Here is a 25,006-nt window from a genome sequence, read left to right on the forward strand (position 1 = left end):
GCATTTTTTTGCTGCCATTTTATCAAGTCATTTTCAGCTGACTGCAATTATGAAGGAACAAGAGTTTGGCCAAGAAATTCTGCTACCATGTAGTGGCATTATCTCTGCATGTTAGCTTATGCGCTGATCACACAGTATAAGGTAAAGCTCACTGATTAAAGGCAATTATTATGATAACTAATCATACAGCCTGTCAGCTGACAACAAAAACTGTTAGCTCAACTGTAACAACCATGACTGAAAACCAAAGATTGACAGGAAACACCGAAATGCACATGCGTAGCATGTTTATTTGATAGAGAGAACTAGTCATTGCCACATATGAAACATGGCACCTGTGCATGAGCCTGCAGAACTTACCTGACTTGTCCTTGATACGATGCAATCAGTGAAGGTATTGAGGCGGGTGAGGGTAGCGAGAACACGGCGCCAACGGGACGGTGTTTGTTTTGCAGTCTCCTCAGAGGAACTACGTATGGACCACTGTCTGACCTTGGGTCCAGATGAGCCACCGTGGGCCGAACTGGTGCTGCTACCTCGACTTCCCCTGGAGTACAGGGTGTTTCCACCAAAGATGTAGTTCATCACTGCAAATGCACTGTGGATGCACGCCAGTCACTTCTCAGGAGCGTGTCGATGACAAAGACAGGAAAACAAATCTAGCCAAAGTCTAAGAGCTTTTCCAAACAACTTCCTTAATTATGAGCGTGGCTTCCTGTGCCGGACATATCAGGGGATTTCATCAGGACAAAGCCTCAAGTGCGCTATGTAGTCATGATCCTAGATACTCTATTCCATCCAAGACTTACTCTGAAAAACAGCAACAACCATCCAACACTACCTTGATTCAGATGCACCAGAGAGAATAAATTAAGAGAAAAAAGTAAATGCTATTTTTTTTTAGCCTCAAGATGCAGGGGAAGCAAACCCAAAGAAGCCGATCAGTAGCTGGACAAATTAAGAGTTGGCACTACTGTGTTCCACCAACACCATCTGTGCAATTCAGAGCGTTTCCAAGATAGTAAATTTGAAGGCCATCAGATGATTAACAGCTGCTTGTCCAAGTCCAATGGGAATTGGGCAATTGTTGCCCATCCAACAATGCTTCCGAGTGTTAAAAACTAAGGCCAAGTGAAAACTGGACCCAAACGTGCTTCATTCTGAAATGACGTTCAAACTCCAGTCTTCCAAGAAGAATTTGTCAATAACTAAACCAAAAAGAAAGGTATGAAGTATTCTCCAGGTCCGGATCAGTTGGATTACCAGTTGATGTGAATCCAGTGCCCGAACTTTAACAGTGGCACTCAGAAGATACCTCTTCCATAAAACAGTTTCGTAGATGTGCCACAGGTGCCGGTTGAGTTGGCTGATTTTGTCACCAGGCTCTGCCTCCACTCCCTTGGGAGCTTAAAGCCATGGCAACTGCTCGCACATCTAAGAGAGCCAGCAGGATTTCCCGTGCAGGCTCCGGTCCCCTGTCTTGCACCAGAAGCCACAGTAAACACGCTCCTCGGCTTCATCTGTTGACATATTCATTAGTGCACTAGAGCCTACAGCAGGGACTGGATGGTACGAAAACATTATCATTCGCGTGTCAACACCACGCCGGCTCGAGCACTGTGATAGTCTTGCATGTCCTCATGTAATCAGACAAAGCCTTTTACACATAAACACCACTGAATTATACTGAGGAATTGACTTGTCTGAATTTAGCTTTAACTACTGATCTAGAGGTTAAGATGGCACCCCAAACAACAAAGCTAAAGCTCCTCCCTCTGAAAAGATTGCCAATAGATATGGCAGGACATCAATAATACATTCCAAATTACCTCTGAATACACTGTGTGCATGTCTAATGAGATGCCAGCAAAACCCATATAGAGTCGCCTCTCAGAACCAAGCCTCTCACCTCGCTAAATGACATTTAGACCAGCATGCTGAAGCACTGAGCAGCACAGAAAATCCACACTGGTACCAGGTTAACATGTTAAGAGTAAAAGAATGAGATAACAAAAGGCATGTGTTGGTGCAAACGTAACAGCTACTGCATGAAGGTAGTGACTGACTCTGTCTACAGGTAGAATGGGCAACTAACATTGGGTATCAGATTTCAAATCTTCCATAGGCCACACAATGGAACACAAATTAGGCTGGCTATTGACAGAGTCAGACTGCTGGTCAGCTTCTCAATAGATGTTGAAAGCAGAGTCGGGATCCATAGATGTTGTCTTGGCTATTCCTGTCACCACCTTTTCTCTTGATTCAGTGTCTGATAAAAGCCTGTTCTGTTCGAGAAACATGAAAAGAACTGCTGCTAATGATGGCCTTGCCCACAACTGTGACCCATGAAATTTCTTTTATCAAAAGAGAAACTCAACCCATAAACCATAGATAAACTATTAAAGCACAAAAATAATTAACAGGTTCCCAACTCAAATAAACAGGGGTCCAGTTTTACTAAAGAGGGCAAATTACATGACAGCGCAATTCCAAAACAGTGCAGATGTAATTTCTGCGGGTGATTTACTAACAACACGCAATTTAAAGAACACAGACGCAGCTCATTTAAGCACAGTGAAAAGTAGCGTAGTCGCACATAAAGGACTAAGAAATAAAGAAGCCACAGTACGACACCGGAGGCCAAAAAAAATGTTTGCTAGAAGTTTTGATAGACCTGGTATTGCGTGACTCCTAGTTTCAAGTCGTCTTTTATTTCCTGAAGCAAATTAAAAAGAACATGGCTTGGCAAACGATATGTTCAGATAATGTGTTCTGCTCTCATTCCAAACAAATTAAGACATGCAGAAAAAATCCTCCCCATGCGCTCTCTGTTCTCTCAATAATTGCAGCCATTTCGAGCACAAAATACTTTAAGACAGATCGTTTATGCCTTTTTGGGTCATTAAATAATATGCAAATACATATTCAATGAAGTCAGGCGCAAAAAATAACTGTGTCCATGCCTTTTCAGCGCTAATTCATCACTGCATGTCTTTAGTAAAACTTGACAAACTGATGGTTTGCCCTGGCGCAAGCTGTTAGTAAAACTGGCCCATTGTCTAATGTGGGTCCTGAAGAGCTGAAATATTTACAGTAATGGATATCAAGACAATGCAATGATATCATTTTATCTGTTTATAAATGCTTTAAATTACATTTATTTTAATTATGTTTTTTTTTTTTTTATTTTAGATCACCTGAGATCATTATGATGTACATTATCCCTTATGTATATATTTAGATCTTCAGCAGCCTTTCTGTAGCTTCTCTATCAAAGCTCCTTATTGAGGAGAGCATTTTGAAGGACAACCTTTTTTAGGCAGTAACTGAATGCATGACAGATTCAGAAGACGCCAGACGGAATCTGCAGACATTTCCTGCATTTTAAAAATTTTCACATATCTTTTAACGATAATAAAATGCATCTTTCTACATGTTTTCCTTGTGCACTACATGTACAACATAACTGTAAATAAATAACTGTTACAAGCAGTTTCTTTTTTCAAAATGAAATGAAATCAAAATTCGAATAAAAAAAATGCTATGTCAGTGTTTCCCAATCACTGTGTCGTGGCAGGTGACAGGTTGTCGGGTATGCCTGAAAAATTGCTCAAAAACTTCCTCTCTCTATTATATTTCATTATTATTATTTTAAATCAGTGGTATTGGTTATCGTTATGTCTGTTTGTAGGTTTTACAAATATTTAACTAATTAAAAGTATTCAAAAGAGCTTGTGACTAAACCTCGTAATGCTATTGGATCCTCAAATTGTCAGTCAAAACTCATAACTCCACCCCACCCCACAGACGTCTACTTCATCAAAATAAAAGTCAGATATAACTTGAAGACACTGTGCCAGATACGTATTACTACTACTAAAATGAAACAAACATTATTTTTTAGGGTATAATCACACAACATTTTTTCCATGTTTTAATTTTAATAGTAAATTCCCCTTTGTTTGCCAAAAAAAGTTTGCTTAATTTTCAATAACTAAAAGATAAATGAAATTAATGTTTTATGCCTTAATTTGATAACCAGAACATTTTAAATACACAACACAGAATTTCTGAGGGAAAAAAAAAAATCATAAGGCTATTTTAAGAATAAATTTGAATAAATGAAGTATGCATTCAAATAATTAGACATGCTAAAACACAGAATTTGATAACAATAAAACATATGGTGAGAAAATATAAAACATTTCATAAGGGGCCCTAAACATGTCATTTTTGTTAAACCTTTATTTAATTGATGTGAAATGGTATAAGTTTCATGATTTTAATTAGACATGCTCTTTGATTAATAAAATTTAATTTAACCATTAAAAAAAAAAAAAAGTTGAGAAAAATTAAAACAGAAAAAAAATGAAATTTGCAAAAAAATAAAACAGAATTTGTGGAAAAATAAAACAGATTTCAAAGGGCCCTATTCTAATGACAGACAAAGGACATACCTCCGTCTTTCTCTTGTGAAAAAAAAACCTCGTTAACTCTATTTGAGTATGATTTTCAGAAAATGTTCACTGTAAGTGTCTGATCATATATAAATTCAAAACACCAACTCTGACAAAACACTGATTAATTGGGGGGGGGGGGACTTTCCCCCTTTCTTTCTTTTTTTTTTTTTTTTTTTTTTTTTAAGTACTTAGTGGTGTGCTGTGGGATTTTTTACTTATCAAAACTGTGACCAGTACAGCTTGATTCATAAAATGAATGTCTGCTTTCTAATAAATTAATAGCATATCTTTAAAATTATATTTTTGGCTCTTTTTTGCTTTTATTTGAGAAGACCATTGAAAAGAAACAGAACCGATGGAGGGGAAAAGAAGGGAGCAGAATCAGGAAAGGACCACAAGCCGGGACTCTGACTAGTGCTGTTGCGCTGTATGTTGGAACTCTGTCAACAAGGCAATGGCTCCCAAAAAGTAAATAGATAAAGCCACCAGTTATTAGAAATGCTTCACTTATGCTACATTTCCCTGAATAGTTTGCATAACTAACATAAAAAAAACTGCAATACTCACAAATTTACCTCAGTTAAATAAAACCACATCAATCAGAGAGCCTATAAATCAGAATCAAACAGGCAAATCTGTATTGTTGACTAGCCTTTAATGACACATACCAATTATTTAGATATCTGTTGAGTTTTATGAGGAATTCTACATGTAGAATCCATAGCGGCCTCATGCTAACAGAACATCTGTGGACAGCCAAACACTTGAATTGTTTATTACCATTTTTAATCTACCCTCTTTGAAATCCCATTAAGGTTACATTTACTCACTTATTTAACCTGAACGATGACTTGTTATCCGCAGGGTTTTTATACAGATAGCAGTTACATTAATTAAATGATTAAAATGTAACCTGGTCAACTGCAAAGTGTTTGTGTCTTGATAGGGACTGGAATGAATATACATAAAAAAGCAAGCAGTGCCTTCCAACAACCCAGCAATAGGTACAGGCCAAGCTATCATGCCTATTTAAACATGTAACATGCCTTTGATAACAAATTACATGCATCATTGGGCGACTAGGGACCGTAACAGTAAATCTGTCCAGTTAAATGAGCTTATGCATTCCAATGTGTTCAACAACCATCATCGGATCAGTGGCAAAGCATCGCTGCCATTCACATCTGTAGCGTACACGCTATGTGTATGTGTGTGTGTGTGTATGTGTGTGTGTGTGTGTAAGACACTGCAAGCACTGCTGCATGACAGAGGCACGCAGGTTGCCAGGCAGCAGAGGGAAGAGATACGTGCTTTCACATTTTCTCATCGAAACACAATGACGTGCCGGACATCACACACTCACGCAGGTGATTGCCACAGTGTAATCTAGAACAATGCTTGTATTTCACACAACAAAACAAATGACTTTACTGTGGCCTTACGAGACAGTCTGTCAATCAGTGCCTTTCAGACTTCATGACGTACTAGCAAAAAAAATGACGCACCTCTGCTTTGTTAATGCACCTAGATTCTCAATCTTAGGTGTTATTATACAGTCCATTCAGGAAGGACATTTTACTTGTCATGAATCAGACTAATTCAGTTGCAAAATGCAAAATAAATTGTTTTACACAAGGTGAATCAAGTAACTGATGTAAATAACAAAAACTAAGGTTTAAGCATTTATCATTTGCTTTACCGAGAGCAAGTTCTGTATTTACTGCAGTGATTGACACGCAGCATTTTCTTGTTGCGGAGTTCCAGACCTACCAACAAGTGCAGACGTCGCCTCTTGGTTCTCCTTAGGGTACCCATGATCCGGCGACCCATCTTTTTAGCATACCACACCGAGTTGAGCATTGTGGGCTGAGGCTGGAGTGTGCGTGTGTGGGGTTCACGCTCCGGTGAAATAGAACTCGTTTCCCGACTCTGACCTGCCCCCCTCCACCTCTTCTTACGCAGGCATCTCAAAGCCAGTTTCTGCACATAGTGCGTGCCGGTGACAAAAACATACGGTGCAGGTACCTACAAAGAGCGGCGCGCAGGGCAAGACAAAAAATAAAAATAAAAAAACAGGCTGCCTGACGCACACAAACTGCAGCAGAAATAAAGCGCTTCACAATCTGTGCAGCTACTCGTTTCACCTTCTCTCTCTCTCTCTCACTGCTGTGACTGATGCAGTTCCTGGCACGCTGATGCGATCGCGGCTGTGCAGTGGTGGGATGCGAGCTCAGTGCAGACGGCTGCAGGTGCCTGCGTTCGCCTCTTCCAGCTCAAAATGAGTCAGCAGAAAGCTGATAGAGTGAGACTGGGTGCTTGACTTGGCTAGCACTGACTGTGCTCCTCTCTGATTGCCTGAAAGAAATTAGTCCAGAGGCTTGCGATGCAGACGTTACTCCAATGCTGTGCCTCTCTGACAAATGGCTGCAGTGTCTATTTGCTACACTGTGATAAAACAGAAGACAATGTTTTCCCCCTTTTTCCCTCACGTCGTCTTGGAGATGAGACAGGGTAACATCTTTTCCTGTGCTTGTGGAAATTCCTGGGCTGTAGGCACTCTGGCACTTTGACCTCTTCACATTTGTCGTGCTCTCCTGATGCTTTCTTTAATGTGCGATCAAGCCATTCAACTTTGCCACATGGGGAGATATAGCAGGACTGACGTCACTGATGGGAAATGGGAGGCAGCTCAAGGCTCATGATTTGTATGAGAAAAGTGACTGAAGGACACAGCCTCACCTCAAACCCATACCAACATCGCCTCATTCTTAGATGCGTGTGGCAAGAAAAAGCCAACTGGTTTCAGGCCTGAACAAGCACTTCCACCTCATAAATCACGAGATCAGAAAAGTCAGTCAATGAGGAATTTGCTATTCATCTTATATAATGACGATTTCATGCAGTAATCAGGCTTTAATCGAAATCTTCAGCACAAAATCCTGAAGCTCGAAAAAACATTGGCCATGCGCTATGGAAGCATAGGTGCTTCCATGCATGACAGCATGCACCAACAGATAACGAATGCAACAGCAAAGCTATCGCTGCAACATATGTAGCCAAACAACTGTTGCATTTAAAAACAAGTCTATAATTTAACTAGAACCATGTGTAGATTCTAGCAGGCTCATGCACCTAATGAAAATACTGCAGAAATACAAAGGGAAGGACAACGAGAGGTACAATGCAAGATCTGTACTGTACCCTCAAGTGTCAGCATTAAGCCTGTCTGACATAATATATGCAAATGATCACGAACCAATGAAAAGCTGCATCGACCAGTCACACTGATCACATTGAGATGACCGACACCAGACCGCACATGACTGAGCCATACAACAAACACAGAATTGGCAAGCTGCAAGTACTACATCAGAAGCACATAAAGACGCTTGCCAAGTCAGACGGGTGACTTTTACCTGGGCGGTCACAGGACTTTGAGGGTACGGGTTGGAGAGGGGAGTAGTAGGAGACGGAGGACTCTCCTCGTTCACTACAGTGGACGGCCCATCGAAGATGCATTCCAGCGACTCAACCTACAGAGGGGCATTGAACTCACTGTATTACAAAACAAGTTTGACTTGAATGTGCCTACAATTATGATCATGATTTATCATCATGAGAAGATGATAAAGAGAGACAGCCACAGAACAAAATGAGGAGTAAGTAAGGATCTAGAGCTAGTGAAATGTTCACCTCAACAGAATTTTGGAGCACCATATGCATGTTTGCATGTCCTATGATACCCAAAAATGCAGTCCCTAGGCTAGGTAAGCTCACTAGGTTTTAAGACAAAGAGAGAGGGGTATGATAAGGATGCTTAAATTAATGAAACACAGACCATATAAAATCACCAGGATGGAAACACTGATCCCAAATGGCAACTAGGACCGTGAACACAAATGTACACTATAAAACTCAATGCAAAACACATTCATTTATGAAAAGACTCTTGGGACAGAATGTCAGTCTTTAACCTAAATGGACCATGCCAATATCACTCATAAATATCTCAAAAAAAATATTTGTCATGTACCCCAAAGTTGTTCTAAACCTCTCTTCTGCTGACGAAAAAGATCATTTGAAGAATGTGGGTAACCGAACAGTTGCTGGTCCCCATTGACGTCCCTAGTATGGAAAAAATACTGTGAAAGTCAATGGGGATTGGTTACCCACACTCTTCAAAATATCTTATTTTTTGTTCAGCAGAAGAAAAATAAATACATACAAGTTTGGAACAACTTCATTTTTTGGTGTGAACCATTCCTTTAATGCATGAACTACATTATGACCACTAGAAGCAGCATGTGCAATTGCAATGACTATTACGTAACACAAGGTGGCAATAGAATCCACCACAGATTAACTAATTCCCAAAATTTTTCCCTCACAAAGTGTCCTTATCAAATTGTTACATGATAAATTACAGGGGCAACAATATTTAAAGGTCTCAACAATAGAGGAACAAAAGAAAAATGATCAAAACTAGTGGCAGTGCTTAGAAATGTACTCTTTGTATTTCATATGGTTTTGAACATTTTTATACCATTTTTATACCATTACTGTACCTTAATATAGTTTAAGAAGATATATTTTTATCACTGTTGTGCATTATTAAGTTACAAAAAGGGAAATGGAGAATTATTTCACAGATTAATCAGTAGGAAATCAGTTTGATCAATTATTCAGCTTTCGCAATCCGTTAAAATATTGAGTTATATATATATATATATATTCATATAGATATAGAACTACTTTATAGCAGAACATCAATTTGTAATCGTAACTGAAAGCGACACTGACACTTTTTCATGTTTAATAATGTAAAGCTGCTTGCTTCAAAGCAGCATACTGCATAAAGTTTACTGCAGGCCCTTACATTGGGTCATATGAGATTTAATAACTATTTGACAACAAAAATATTTGTGAACAATTTTTAAATAGTCGACGTTGTCGAAAAATTTTGACTAAGCCCTATTGATTAGACATATCCACCACAATGTTCACAGCGGTTACAGTATTAATACTACTGACAAGTGTAGAAGCAGTGGTTCTCAACCAATGGGCAAACTTCCAAGGGGGTTGCATGATAACGTAAATGCATGCAAATAAATAAATTATTATTAATATGTTTAAATAATCTAACTAAATACTATTCTATTTTTTTTTCATTTTCTCATATTCTCCTATTATTTCCACTTAATTTTTAATGAAGAACTTAGCATTCTGGAAAACAGAACTTCTTGAATCACATACAGTAGTCAGCCATGGTTAATTTAAGTTAATTAACCACTTTTATAAACTGAATATATAAATAAAAGGTTTGAAAACTAGCAGCTGTCATGATTACAGCAGAAATACCAGAAATATCTCCACATATACGGTGGGGCCTTATATGGAGGAGGCGGGTGCTGTTTAGAGGGCCTCTAAGGAGATGCAGAGGTGACTTCCAGATAGACCTGGGCCATAACTGTCTGTATTGTTAGGGTGTGTCTGAGATGGATGGCAGGTTGTGGAAGGGCTGAAGGAATGAAAAGGTTCCAGTTTAAGTGTGAGCAGTGAAGGTTATTAGAAGTGGCAGATTTTCTCATCTGTGGTTTGTTATGTGCAAGCTTTGGCTTAGGCTCTGATCGGGACTGAGAGGGAGCTATGGGTCATAAATCTAATGGCAGAAGAGCACTGGAGCACAACAGCAGCTGGACAAGCATTGTAAATGTTCACACAGACATACTACTTTCCGCTTCACAGCATATTCACCTTCTCTTGACATAGTCACCCTGCTGCCTTCCACTTAGCACACAGAGATTGTGTTTCAACCTGTACGTTTCTTAATCACTCTGAGTCAATAACTTTAAGTACAGAAAATGTAAATAAATTTAAAACATTAGATAAAACATAAGAAAATCAATTTTTGAAATTTGTGAATCAATGTGAATTGGTAGAAGATGGAATCCCGGTTCAAATGTAAATCAGTGTTGCCATGATACCAAAATTTTGACTTTGATACGATACGATACAATACTTGACTAAAAAAAAAAATCAATACTACTACTGAACCGATACTACGACAAAAACACATAATGGCAGGTAAAGCGATTGGATAATAGATGATCCAAATGGAGGTGATTATTTTATTTATTAAAAAAAGCATTTCATTAAAAAAATAATGAAATAATAAAAATCACATGCCAGTCCCATTGCACAGGTATGTAGAGATCTTTGCAACTTTTGGCAAGTTAGTTAAGTCACAATAACAATTTATATCATGACACAGTCATTTTTGTTATTTTATCTTTGAAAACCGTTAAATTTTAATAAATCAAAAGCTAATGTCTAATTAATTTATAAAAATTTATTCGATTTTATAAAGAATTGATTAATTACATTACTTATAATTTTTTTACGAAATACTGTTTTTCTTGTCTTTTCTTTCTACATTTTCCTGTAAGTAACTTCTGATAAAAAAAAAATAATGGTAAATATTCATTAAATATTGTATTAATAACATTGTTGTGTCACACACACTTCAGCATGTGTGTAGTAAATGAAACCGCGCATCTGCACCATTCATTCATACAGATTTCGTAGGCAAATTCTGTGATATTCTGCATTATACAGTAAATTTCGTTTTTATGACTGGATCCTGTGATACAGTTCACGTTTTCTGCTTCGCAGTAATCATAGGGCCCTAAATAAACAGTGTTTTACTCAGGAAATATGGCTTTATCAAAATGCATTCTTAAAGTACCGGTACTAATAAAATGCAGAATCGTACCGTATCGCAATGCACTCAGTACCGGTATATCATGCAACACTAATGTAAAAAAAAAAAAAAAATTTTCACCACCTATATTATTTACTGTGGCCTTATGACTCACTTGGGACAAAGAGGATTAAGTATGTATGTATATTATTTACTCATTTCAGTCTAAAAATTAAGTTTAAGTCATTCATACAGGTTTGGGATGATATCAGGGTGAGTAAATGATGTCAGAAATGCTAAACGAAAAGTATCCATTTCAAAGCCACTCATCTAAAAGTATTAAACACATGTCCCATTTTTAATGTATAACTCTATTTTAATGTATAACCTTACGTCTTTGAAAGAAGTGAGGGAGAAATACATGTCTTTGTCTCCTCTAATTCCAAGTATGGGTCACCATACTTAGCCACATGTCATGTCCTTTTTTTTTTTTTTCCCCTATGATAGTCTTTCATATTGATCAATGTCAAATCAGCAATACAACAGATTATGAATCAACATGTGGACCCTGCAAACCCCTCTGCGTTATAAAGCACTCTGCACGCTAATAATGAATTTTCCATTGAACCAAGTGCATTGGTGGATTAAGAGCCTATCATTGTACTGGCCCAACATTTTTTCATACTGACCTAATGGTATGCTTTGGAGAAAATTACTGATTACTGTAAAATAACAAAACAAGCTGACCATCCAAAGCAATTCTTATGGTTGTCTGGCTGTTTTTATGAAACAATTCAAGGAGGGAAAACCATTCTAAAACCTAAAGGGTGTGTTTGTGTGTTGTGTATGTAAAGAGTGAGCTGAAACACAGTTATAAACAAACTGCACAGTAGAATTTGGACAACGAGGTGATTGACAACACAGCAAATGTTAAAACAGGTTAAAACAACTGATCAAGAAGTTTAGATTCCAAGACCATGGCCTACCTTCATTGGGGAGATATGTGCATGTGCCACATAGCCATGGACGTTTTCAATCTGGGAGAGGTTCTTCTCAGCCACTTGGACCAGCTCTGGCCCAGGAGCCTCATCAGTGAGCTGGGGCGAGCTCTGCTCCTGTGGAGATCCTGTGTCTTCATCATGGTGTCTGTACTTCTGCAGAGAACAACAGAGGCCAGTCAGATAAGATAAAATGAATACTATATTGTAAGGAGATTTGAGACCTTTTGAGATCTTCATTTCCCTTTGACAACTGCTTGGTTTGTAGTTTTTACTGATGGTTTGTGCTTGGTTTGTACTGCAGTCTCAAAAACCTAAATTCCAAAACCCAGTGGCAGAACTGTAAGCCACACGTCGAATGTGAAAGTTCCAAAAGGTACATTTTTTAATTATAAGCCTCCAAAGACCATTTTGGCCTTAACAAATAACAAATAGGCAATAACAAATTGCACTATGGCTAGTGATCAACCGATATTGATTTTTTTTTTATAACCGATACCGATACAGATTATTTGCGTGTTTATGTGCCCGATAACCAATATGCAGAACCAATATTTATTTATTGTTATAAAGTAAATAAATGATTGAGTGAATTAAGGCCATACTTCACTTTGATTTTTCCTCCTTAATCTTCATACTACAACAATAAAAACATTTTATTTATTTATATATATATATATATATATATATGTTTTTTTTAATAAAATGCATCAGCTGCAACACTAAGCAAAACAAACGTAGGATATATAATGTTTTTAAATTGAGAAAATAAATAAAGGACAGGAGTTGTATCAGCTTCATTTTAAACTACAGTTTTAGTAGGTTTATAAGCTGTTTAATATAAAGATTGAAGAACAGCTCACTGGATAATGTTAATTCACTGAATAAAATTCTCTGAAATTTTGAAATACAACAAACAAAACATCGTATTTTACCACATTTCTAAACTGGTATGTTATATCAGAATCACTAATATTTTGCTCTGATATTTGTGTGAGAAGTTTCCACTAACACAGAGTCACCCATGTGGTTCCAAGATAGTTAGGATTCTGCCTTAGAACTCTACAGAGTAGGCAGCAGGACATCTCACTAGGTTTTGGAACAGAGCTCAGATGTCTGAGACATGCATATAAACAAGAAATTTGGAAGAAGTTAACAAAGACTGGAGGTTTAAGTTTTAGTTCAGTATAGTAACCGCAAAAGGATGGAAAAGGAATTAGGTTTTAGGGATGGCAGATAGGGTACAACAGGGCTAAAGGCACCGCTTAAGAAAAAAAATGGGTTTTGCACTGTGCCCAAAGTGCATGACTGCAGCAAAATACATTTGTATTGAACATTTATGGAGCAACAGATTTTGTGTGAAAATAAATCATACAAGTCGTTTATTTTGTTTAAAAATCTCATAAACGTATGGGGTGGCAAGGGGGGCCTTTTACCCCACACATGGGGTAAAAGGCACACAGTATTAATTAATACAAATACTTTAAAATAACATTTTTTTTTTTTAATACAAGTTAATACTTGTTCAAAACACTTTAGCAAAGTTTGTACTATTTTCTGCTTATTTTGATTGTTCAATAAGTATACTTTAATTGAACTGTTAATATAAAACTTTTTTTTTTTAAATAAAGAAACAAAATCATTTTAAAATGTAAAGATTCTGAAAAAAGATTCTCTATTAAAGGATATCCCATTATAATTTAACTTACATTTACAGCAGTAACAACAAATTATATTATATGATATGATTAATGGCATGTTTTTAAATATGATGATTTCATTCTAAACATGGTGATTGGACATGGAAACATGGAAGATGGACACCCAACATAATATATGATATCTGAATCTAACAATGTCATGTCAACAACTTGAAAAGTCAGCCTTCTATTAATTATCATGTTACTTATGGCGTCTTTTAGCCCCAACAGTAGGGGTGATTTAGCCCCAACAACAGGGGTGCTTTTTACCCCAAATATTTTTCATTATTTAAAACCTGCTGCTTTAATTATCTAAAACAAAACTAAAATCATTAAGAAGAACTTTGTCTCAAGATATTGAATAATTTTAATATCTTGAGATTTCTCCAAAGCATACCGCTTATTTGAGAAAATATACGATTTTCATTTGCCACTTAAATCTACAACATTTTTAAAAACATCAAATATTAGATCAAGCAAGCACAGAATCGACTTTGCTCAGCTGCTCGCGATCGCGTCAAAGATCAGACAATTTTGCACATGTATGTTGAAAAGCGGATGTTTTGCAAAGTCCTACGCCATGTTTTCCTGCCATACAATGGTTTAAAGAAAAAAAATAAATAAATAAAAAATTCAAAGATGCCTTTTACCCAGGGGCGCCTTTAGCCTCGTTCTACCCTGCAGTGAAGCATTTGGTTACAGGACAGTAAAGGAAATGTCAGCAAGCTCATGTTCAGCATATACAAATACGTATGGCCTTATCTGCAAACCTGGATGAGACTTAAATCGAACATACTAAAAACACAAATGAGATTTGAGAGCTGCAGTTAAAGGAGAAGTCCACTTCCAGAACAAAAATTGACTCTCCCCTTGTCATCCAAGATGTTCATGTCTTTCTTTCTTTAGCCGTAAAGAAATTACGTTTTTGAGGGAAACATTTCAGGATTTTTCTCCATATAATGAACTGGTATGGTACCCGATTTTGAACTTCCAAAATAAGCGGCTTCAATGGGTTTAAATGCGGCTTCAAACAATCCCAAATGCGGTTGTAAACATTCCCAGCCGAGGAAGAAGGGTTTTATCTAGTGAAACAAATGGTTATTTTCATAAAAATAATACAATTTATATATTTTTTAATGTCAAACACTCGTCTTGTCTCGCTCTGCCTGAACTGTTTTTTTCCAGTTCATGACAGTTATGGTATGTCGAAAAATTCCCATCTCATGTTCTCATCTCATAAATCATCTTATATCGCTGTTTTACCTTTTTTTGTTAAGGGTGTTCGATCATCTTTGCAAGTTCTCTTTGCAAAGACTGGGTCGGTACTTCTGCAGCGATGTAGGATGATTTTGAAATGATTTTTGAAGTTGAGAGAGAAAGTACGATTGCAGTACTTCCATCATACCCTAACTGTCTTGAACCATAATACACAGAGTTCAAGGAGAGAAAGCCAAGCGTTTGAGATTTGAGAAAAAGTATTTAAATTTTATTTTATTTTTTATAAAAATAACCCATCGTTTCGCTAGATAAGACCCTTCTTCCTCGGCTGGGATCGTTTACAACCGCATTTGGGATCATTTGAACCCACATTTAAACTGCATTTTGGAAGTTCAGAATCGGAAGCACCATATCAGTCCATTATATGGAGAAAAATCCTGAATGTTTCCCTCAAAAAAACATAATTTCTTTACAGCTGAAGAAAGAAAGACATGAACATCTTGGATGACAAGAGGGTGAGTACATTATCTGTAAATTTTTGTTCTGGAAGTGGACTTCACCTTTAAGGAGAGATTTAAGGGTAATAAGGGCTTGTATTCAGAAAACTTAGAAAACCCAGGACCCAATATTAAGTCAATATACAGTTTGTTTAAGTCTTTTTAGAACCTGAAAGGTGCTGTATGATTTTTTTTTTTTTTTTGGGGCATGGGAAAAAGCGGCATCATTCATCAAAGGTGTTCCAAAAACCTGATTTAATATTATGCATCATTCACTGCGTCTGGAAAGAACCGTTTAGGGAAAAACAAAGTAAAATAAGGGAGTAAATAATTTATACTTCCTCTTTTTTATTTTTAGGTAAACATTACACAATATACTTTTTACAGTATCATATATGTTGTACCTAACTACATTTATCCACTATATTTTAATTCTAAAAACACAGAAAACCATCAACCCATTCCCTTGCACTACAGCAGTGCTTTCACATGACGATGGGTTTCCCTTCCTCTAAAATAAACAGTGGTACATGCTGACACAGAAAGGTAGCTGATGAGCGGTTTCCACACAGGCGGAGGATGGCCACAGTTGCTATGGCAACAGGTTTATCAGATGCTGAATACTTCTCGCTTTAGGTAAGCTACTGATTCAGCCAGCCTTATTTAAAGCTGACACAAGGCTCATTGCACTGGTTTACCAACTTAGATTTATGCATTTGCATGATGTATAATCAGTAGCCAGACAAAAAAAAAAAAAAAAAAAAAAAAAAAAAAAGAGCAATTAGGAATTGACACTGAAAGGGTGTTTTCTTCCCATTAAGAAAACACTTTCTTCCCATTAAGTAAGTAAAGAGAAAATTTATATATCATCCACAACATTTTTTAAAAAATTTAATAATGGGCTTTGAGGTTGACCTAGATAACCATCTTAAATCTCACTCCACATAATCATAGCATTTGCTTATTAAAAATCATCTGTCCATCAGACAGCTGTCATCATATTCCTAAACATAATTACTGAAACAGTCAAAAAGTCAAATATACTCTGCTATCACTTATCTGTGCAAAATGTGCACATACATTACTTCCTCCCTCATGGTCAAAGGCTCAAACCCAAATAAAGACATTATGTCAGAAAATGAAATATATATTATATAACTGAGATGAACATAGGCCTGAAAGAGTATTTCAGAAATAGACATGTATAACAACATGTTTTCAAACCAGAGTTCAGGGACCCCCATGGGACCACAAGAGGGCACTACGGGTTCCATTTAATTTTTTTGATATTTTAAAGCCCCCGGGTCCAACACTACAAAAAATGTTGACGCTACGTCTGATATCAATCACTTGTTCATACATTTACTATTTTCTATACAGTGAATGGCACATAGTGCACTATTTAGAAGATTTAAGACAGTGTAATATGCTTGAATGTCTGGTTTTGCAAATTATATGGACGAGTCAGTACAGTCTACAAAACGTATCTGACCCAATTTAATTCTACACAGAATGCTAAATTTTAAAGCGCTACAGAGGAGATCAAACATCTCAAATGGTTAGATGACCTCAACATTATCAACAGCACTGTCGAGTAGAAGAGATAATACCAGTGCCATGCACCAACATAAATTACAAGCTTTTCAAACACAATGACTAAAAGGGTTTTATTTAACTTTTTTCTGTCGTAACAGTTTCATATTAAAGGAGAGGAGAGGAGAGGAGAGGAGAGGAGAGGAGAGGAGAGGAAAGGAAAGGAAAGGAAAGGAAAGGAAAGGAAAGGAAAGGAAAGGAAAGGAAAGGAAAGGACGTGTGGCCAAGTATGGTGTCCCAGTTGAAGTCTGAGCTCTGTGGACTCTGTGAAGTCTGTGGACAGCAAGCCAAGTTTGTCTTCCATCACCATCAAGACTGGATAGGCAGGCGAACTCGTGAAACACTGGTTGAACTGACAGTAAGTAATCCAATTACACAATACACTGTGACTAAGCCTTGTCGACATTAAGAAGTCACAGAGGTGTCCAAAGACGTAGCTTCCTCTTTGTGCATCTGGCCACAAGTCTTTCCCTAACAATATCGCCATGTTATGTAATTCTCCTCCAACATCCATAAATGGAAATATCAGCAAGACCGGCATAAAGAATTGCTATCATTAAGATTGATTTGTAGGTGTTCAATGTGTAGAGCTTGTGGGCGAAAGCACATGATAGAAGAGGAGAGCTCACAGTCTTCCCTGATGATAGCATGAGGAGGAGGATCTCCTGGCAACCACGACCACTCACTATTGAGTCATGGTCCTCTGTGGCTGAGGTAAGCAGCTCACTATTCGATCTGAAACTTTCCTGGGATACACCGGATACTTCACCTCTGCAGACTGGGATGCAAACTGACTGAGTTTTTGACTCTAGTTTCCACCTCTGCATATTGTGCCAATATTCACAGCTTCAAATAAGAACACACACTGAAATAACCTGCTTTATATGGCAATTTGTCAGTGAGATGAAATGCTTTACCCTCAGGTCTAAATTTCATATGATGAAACATCAAAAAAGTACTGTATCGTTCATTAACGTGGCACAAATTGTGATGCTATCAAACACTTCTAATTAGAACAGAATTAAATTAAAAAAAAAAAAAAAAAACTACATTATTCAGGAAAGCAAGTTTAAAACAAAACAAATGGAAAATATTTTTTGGATAAGACTGGATTTCTTTGAGGATGTTAGGTAAATTTGTATCCCACAAAATACTGTATATTCATTAATCTTGTACATTTCAGATGATTATATTTTCATTTTTTTTCAGCATGCTACAAAAACTGCAAACTGCAATGTTTGATTTGCTGACCAATTAGTTTGTAAGAATTGTTCTTAAATGAGAAGTCCACTTCCAAAACAAAGATTCACATATAATGTACTCACCCCCTTGTCATCCAAGATGTTCATGTCTGTCTTTCTTCAGTCGTTAAGAAGTTTTTTGAGGAAAACATTTCAGGATTTCTCTCCATATAATGGACTTCTATGGTGCCCCTGAGTTTGAATTTGCAAAATGCAGCTTCAAAGGGCTCTAAACCAGGGGACAAAGGACAGATACAAAATGTGCAGTGTTGGGGGCCTCCTGGAACGTGGTTGGGAACCACTGCTCTAAGCGATCCCAGTCGTGGAAGAAGGGTCTTATCTAGTCCATCGATTAGTTATTTTCAAAAAAATTACAGTTAGGGTATGTCGAAAAACTCCCATCTCATTTTCTCCTCCAACTTCAAAATTATTCCACATCGCCGTTTTACCTTTTTTGTAAAGGGCATTTGACGTTCTTTGCATGTTTACTTAGTAAACACTGGATCGGTACTGCAGAGATGTAGGATGATTTTGAAGAGAAAATGAGTTGGGAATTTTTTCGACAAACCCTAACTGAAGACAAGTGTTTGAGGTTTTTTTTTAGGAAATAACCCATCGTTTCACTAGATAAGACCCTTCTTCCTTGGCTGGGATTGTTTAGAGTCCATTATATGGAAAGAAATCCTGACATGTTTTCCCTCAAAAAACAAAATTTCTGAAGAAAGAAAGTCATGAACATCTTTACATTATTTGTAAATTTTTGTTCTGGAAGTGAACTACTCCTTTAAGGTTCTTACAAATCTGTCAAAAGAATTTACAAAGATATATAGACAAATAACTTAAAGATCTTTGATTTCAGATCAAGTGACTTGCATCACTTATCAGTTTGCAATCTCTGAAGAAAGTCAGCAGTTAGTGTCAGAACAAGTTTACATGTGCTTTAGAGATCTTGTCAAAATTATACTGGCAACATCCTACTCACAAGAACATAAGCTCATCCTTAAAGGATTAACATTAAAAAAAAAATCTAGTAGACAGACTTTTCTTTTCTTCTTAATAATACAGGGTTAGCACCCAGTGCCAATACTAGAACAATAAGGGGGCAATTTTGATCCATTTTAGTCCGCATTATGTAAAATGTTCATATCTGTGAGAGCATTTTCATATTTTACTGATAAAAAAATAAATAGCATTATAAACACACATAACCAGGAGCTGCAACTAAATATACCTTTTTGAATGGATAATTTCTTGTAACAATTACATAATGCACTTCAGATCTACATCAGTCTAAATGCATTAACCGGCAAGATAAGTGCTGCTCTGCCAGTGTTACATGGTGACCATATGGCAATGTTGTAAAGCGATGCTTTACATTACCTGTAACTAAATCCTCACAAGTTGTCAGCTCCAGTGCTAATGGAGAACCATCAGAAATGGTTCTAACAACAAAATCTGGGGAGACATGACATGGTATTTGGGCAATCATCCCATCTGTGTGATCAGATGCTAAAACTGTGCTGTCAATCTGACAGTCCAGACAGCAACATAAGCTCCTCTGCTCAGCCACTATGTTTTCATATGCAGCTCTACCCGTCATCAAGAAAATGACATTAAGTACAGAGAAATGGCTAGTTTCGATCATTCTAGTCCAGTCTGAGATCTGCCGAATGTGCCAGCCTTTATCTATCTAAGGCCTTAGATCGCAATGAGAATTTGTAAGCAGTAGACACGAGAAACTCTACAGAAAATACAGATAGCGACAAGTATATGTGTTTCTCTGGGTTAACTGTGTGTGAGGTGTTGTGTCGCTGACTAATTTAAATATATATATATGGACATGCCATTATTAAGTCGATGGATCACGGCAGAAACACAGCGATAGAGACAATAAACCTACCAAAACCATCATAACCTCCCAATATTTTCTAAAGAAACTAAAAATAGATGCTTGTGCTTTCAGCCAGCATGTTCTGGAACAATGGACGATTGACTAAGAAATTAGTATTTACGCGAGCAGCGGTCCAACAGCCAGCATAGACTCCCTCATACATCACTGTCACGCTGCTGTTTCCCCTCCAGTTTAATCAGAGAAATGCCTTAAGTCATTTTAAACATTCATTGCTTAAAGATGACCTATAAACAACTTTTCCATGTTTAAACCAATATAATATTTACAAGTACTTGAATCCTCCATACAAAAATGTAAAATGTTCCTTCATCCAAAAAGTCTGAAGATCTTCTAATCATGTATAGAAGCTAATCATATTGGTTTATTCATTACACCTATCTCATAAATCAGTGTTAACACTGTTTTTTATTTTCTTTTTTATATTAAAATGTAGAACTTTCAATAATGGCTAAAGTTTACAATGATCTTGTTGTACTTCAAGTTTTCAATAAAAAAGAAAAATAAATGTTTTTAAACTTTTTAACAATTGACAATGAATTCCAATTGAATCCTGAACAGAGCAGATGACATGTAATCCTATAGGCTTTGCATCAAGGATTTGAGAAGTTAATACCATGGTGGCATTGATGCCACACGGCACCCATACAGGCAGTAATCATGCCAGAGGCCAAAGGTTGCAGGGAATACGCTGTCTATTCCAATGACTTCTAACAATTTACTGAGTAACTACATAATCGTTCAAATTAATTTTGCCTCCATATGCTCAATTATACAAAAAATTGTGAACACAGACTGAATACTGAGACTCTGATCAAAATCAATTCACCACAATCAAAAAGAATAGTTCAACCAATTTCACAGTCATGCTGTAATGAGCATCTCAGTATAAAAATAAACAAGTTCCATACATGAGATTCTGTAACTGTATGATCAGGAGGTTCTCGTCTGGTAATGCCAGAGCTAACACATTACTGTGACACGCTCTCATTAAGCACACACAGGCTTTACCATGAGCTAATACAATGAAATGTGTGCAATCTCCATCAGTGTATAGAGAGTGATTACTGGTGAGCAGATTGTTAACTACAGTCAGAGCAGAGATAAGCCAATGACTGATTAAAAGAGAAAGAGCTGTGAATAGAGAAAAGACACCACTGACATATTTACCGGCAGCGCTTATACTAGCAGTCAAGTAGTCAAACATGCTGGTTGTTAACATAAAATACCTTGGGAATGTTGATACATTTTGAGTTGTGACATGGAGCATTATCTAAAACTAGTGTAAACAAAATTTGACAATTATTTTATAATTATTACCCATGACGCCTTTATGAGCTCATGGTGATATAAACTAGGGATGACAAAAAGGTACACATATAATAGCTGTTGGATCACAGGGGCCCAGGTGCGACCTGGTTCATGCCCTGTTCCCACTTCCCCTACTTTAATTTCAACACTTTTACCCATCTACATGTTGGAAATATGGACATGTTTGAAGACAGCACTCTGTGAGAACATCCCTACTTTGGTGTATGTAGGATCTCTAAGACTCCTCTTATCTCATCAAGTTGATTGCATGTGCCTTAGAGACTCTGCACTCCTCAGATTTTTCTGGCAGCTGTACAGAAGAAAAAAAAAATGGCAGCAACACCTGGATGCACATGCTGGACAGATTCTCACAGTCTGTCCTCTAGCTCTGACACAAAGCAAACCAGAGAAACTGAGCAGAGAGCTCCACCACCCACCTTGCATCCAAACATGAGCGAGATGGTGCTGTTAGTGCAGGCCACTTTGCAGTGGCACAGCATGGGCGAGAAACAGTCCAACTTCTTAATGCTGGGTGACATTTTCTCGCCACTATGGCAGCTGAGCCGCTCAGCCAGCGAAGAGCCGGAGACTCGCCTCCGCGAGCGATACTTGCTCCTGCCTCTCCGGCCACCTCCTGCTCCACCACCTCCCCCCGCACCTCCTCCTCCTCCTGCCCCTCCACTGCTGCTGCTGCTGCCCGCTCTCACCATCCACCCTCATTCCTCGTCTCACTCCATCACGCCAGGGAAGGGACAGCCAGTCTTCTACCTTCATCCAGCGAGTTTTCCACACACCCCCCTGTCCGTCACCACTGCTTCAGTATTCCGCTGTCTCTCAGTGCCGTTCTTCTTCTGCTTCACTTGTTTGCAATGGAGAATCTGTCTCTCCACCTTCCTACCGGTCTTCCACGCTCCGTCGTTCTCCTTCCTGACCAGTGACCTCACAGCTGTCAGTCACTGAGGAGATGTTTACACGGAGGCCTCGCAGGAGCCATGCTGCATGAAAGAAAGTGCAAGCTTTTGGCTCTTTTAGCTAAATCTTCTCCATCACACAAAAAACCAGACAACCGTCTCGTTCCCAAAAGAGAGGTGAAGAACAGCACAGTGAGCACAACGCAGTGAGTTGTGAGGAGAACGAGGGAAGAGGAGGAGAGATGTGAGGGGAGGAAGGGAGGGGACGGTAAAGCTGTTGCAGCGCGTGGTGTTTGTCACATGGGCTCCGTCAGACAGGAGTTGGGTTGAGTCTCTCTCTGTCTCATCCTCAGCGTGGGAGCTCTACGTCACCCGATAGATTGAGGGGAAGAAAAAAAGCTAAAGCAGTTACCAGTGAGAGGAACAGCAAATGAACATCCTCAGGGAGCACTGCCTTGCATGGAGGAGGAGGAGCATTAATGGAGTGGCTTCCTGCACGTTTACATGGAGGAGAGAAAAAGTGCAGGGGGAGGGGGAGCTCAGAGACTGGCCAATAAGACGGCAGAATGTCATTGGCAGCTGACTGGACAGTCTGACTGTGACCTTCTGAGAATGGTGCCATTTCTTGACGGAATCCATACGATGGAGAAAGCAGTCCGTGACAGGGCCAGACAGAAAGCTACTTAGGCTTTACTGAAGTCTACTGTTTCACTGTATAAGGTTTGATTAAGATGTCCATGGAACATTCACACTGAACTATTTGGGTCACTGGACAATAAGGGGCAGTAGCATGGGGGATGGTCTGCAATGACAAAGATCTCTCCCATGACTTTGCTTCAGGAAAATTTTAAATCAGCAGTCAAGCTAAGAGGGATGTAGCAAAATGCTGCTATACACACTAATCTAATCCTTAACCCTAATGGGATCCTGTTCGTACACAACGTGTGCCTACATGTGCTATATCCTGTCATTGCAGCAATCCTAGAATAAAATCAAGGCAAAATATCATTGTAATAAGCAGCAGCACATTTTGTTGTACAATTGTTTTGATTTCCTTAAGATCTTTGAGTTTCTTCTCTCATGCACATCTACAAATTGTGCAAATGTCAAAGGGCTCCAAGACAGTAGTACTACTAGCGTCAATTACCCCCATTTTATGTTACTTCAGCTGTCAGTGTGCCTCACCATCCAAGTGTGACTCAGATCCTGCCGTTCTCGTTATATGTATGCGTCACTCGGCGTGCAACACAACTAACGCTGGCAAACTCCATTCAGGGTTACCAATCATCCAAATGCTTGTATGCTGCGTCATGAAGACGCATATGACACGCTGCACTCTGAACAGCACAAAGTTACGGATGTAATTAGTCTTATTTTAGAATGCTATTTCTGTGGCTACACTGAATTTCTGGGTAATTTTCATTACTCAAGGCCCATAGAGTCACGAGTCTAAGGAAAAAAAAAGGGACTTGAAGAACTGTGACGTTTTCCTCCATTATTAATGGCCTATTCCAAATCGCAGCTTGATTTAGTACTAGCTGTTCTGGAAGATCTCTGTCTCTGAGAGCAGGTTTACTTGATTTAGGTGAATGACAGAACTTCTGATGGGTGATTTTGTGTGGTCAGAGGTTTCTGACAGCAGATAGGGAATCACCTCAGAGAAGGGGAGAAAATTACTAGAGCTCAACAACTGCTCAAAGCTCAAAAAATATTTATATTTTTGACTTTTGTGCCTTTAATGAACAGGACAGTAGAGGGTGACAGGAAAGTACTGACATACTACTCTTAATTTTGGCAACGAATCGAAGTACAGATTGTTTAGAACATTTCAGGGGACTCTGAAACAATTTACTCCAAACAATTACAGTGAAGCATTTCACAGCTTCAGCCTCTAATGATCACGTATGCACTTCGTGTGAAACCTAATTTAGCACAATTCTCATTACTAGCCCAAGACTGTGACACAGTGGGCTTAATATTCACCCTCTATTCAAAGCAATTAATTTTTTTAATCAGGTTCTTATTAAAACATATCACAAATGTAATCAAGGATTTGTCTGCAAACCTCCACCTGAAAGCGAAGCAGTGATGGGCAGAGAAGTATGTTGTCTTTGGGGAGCATGAAATAAATGCACACAGCTCCACCCTGTGGACTGTAAACATATCTCATGAACCTGCTGCTGAGTTTGATTTCTTTATATGCTCTATTTGCATCTGCCGCACATAGCAGAAAAAAATGACACTGAGAGATTCCATGTAACTTCAAGCTATAAAAGTAGAGGATCTATTAGATTACTGTTAGAAACAAACATGTGCCGTTCATACAGTACAACCACAAACATAAACACACACACACACACATTTACATTTACTAGAAGCTGGACGTGCCTTCCTTCAATTAATCCCTCAAAAAAAGGGACGCAAATGAACACAAGTGTCTTACCTACAGTGTCCAGTTACCAAACTAA

General features: G+C 38.1%; 1 protein-coding gene across 23 annotated transcripts in view; it reads right to left on the reverse strand.

Moving 5' to 3' along the window:
* The window catches only part of dlg1b (discs large MAGUK scaffold protein 1b), a 124,459-nt gene that overhangs the window by 59,707 nt on the left and 39,746 nt on the right, over window positions 1–25,006 (reverse strand). For 9 of the 23 annotated variants that reach the window (XM_051125150.1, XM_051125147.1, XM_051125146.1 and 6 more), the window contains 2 exons: window positions 12,147–12,314; window positions 7,877–7,993 (listed from right to left, as the gene is read on the reverse strand). In XM_051125150.1, coding sequence (XP_050981107.1) covers window positions 7,877–7,993; window positions 12,147–12,314 — 285 coding nt within the window. Of the gene's footprint in view, window positions 1–351; window positions 1,204–6,230; window positions 6,590–7,876; window positions 7,994–12,146; window positions 12,315–22,064; window positions 22,867–25,006 lie in introns of those variants that run through there. The other 14 variants (XM_051125208.1, XM_051125241.1, XM_051125198.1 and 11 more) reach the window with 6 other exon arrangements.

The sequence above is a fragment of the Labeo rohita genome, chromosome 2, assembly GCF_022985175.1.
Source record: "Labeo rohita strain BAU-BD-2019 chromosome 2, IGBB_LRoh.1.0, whole genome shotgun sequence".
NCBI classification, from domain to species: Eukaryota; Metazoa; Chordata; class Actinopteri; order Cypriniformes; family Cyprinidae; genus Labeo; species Labeo rohita.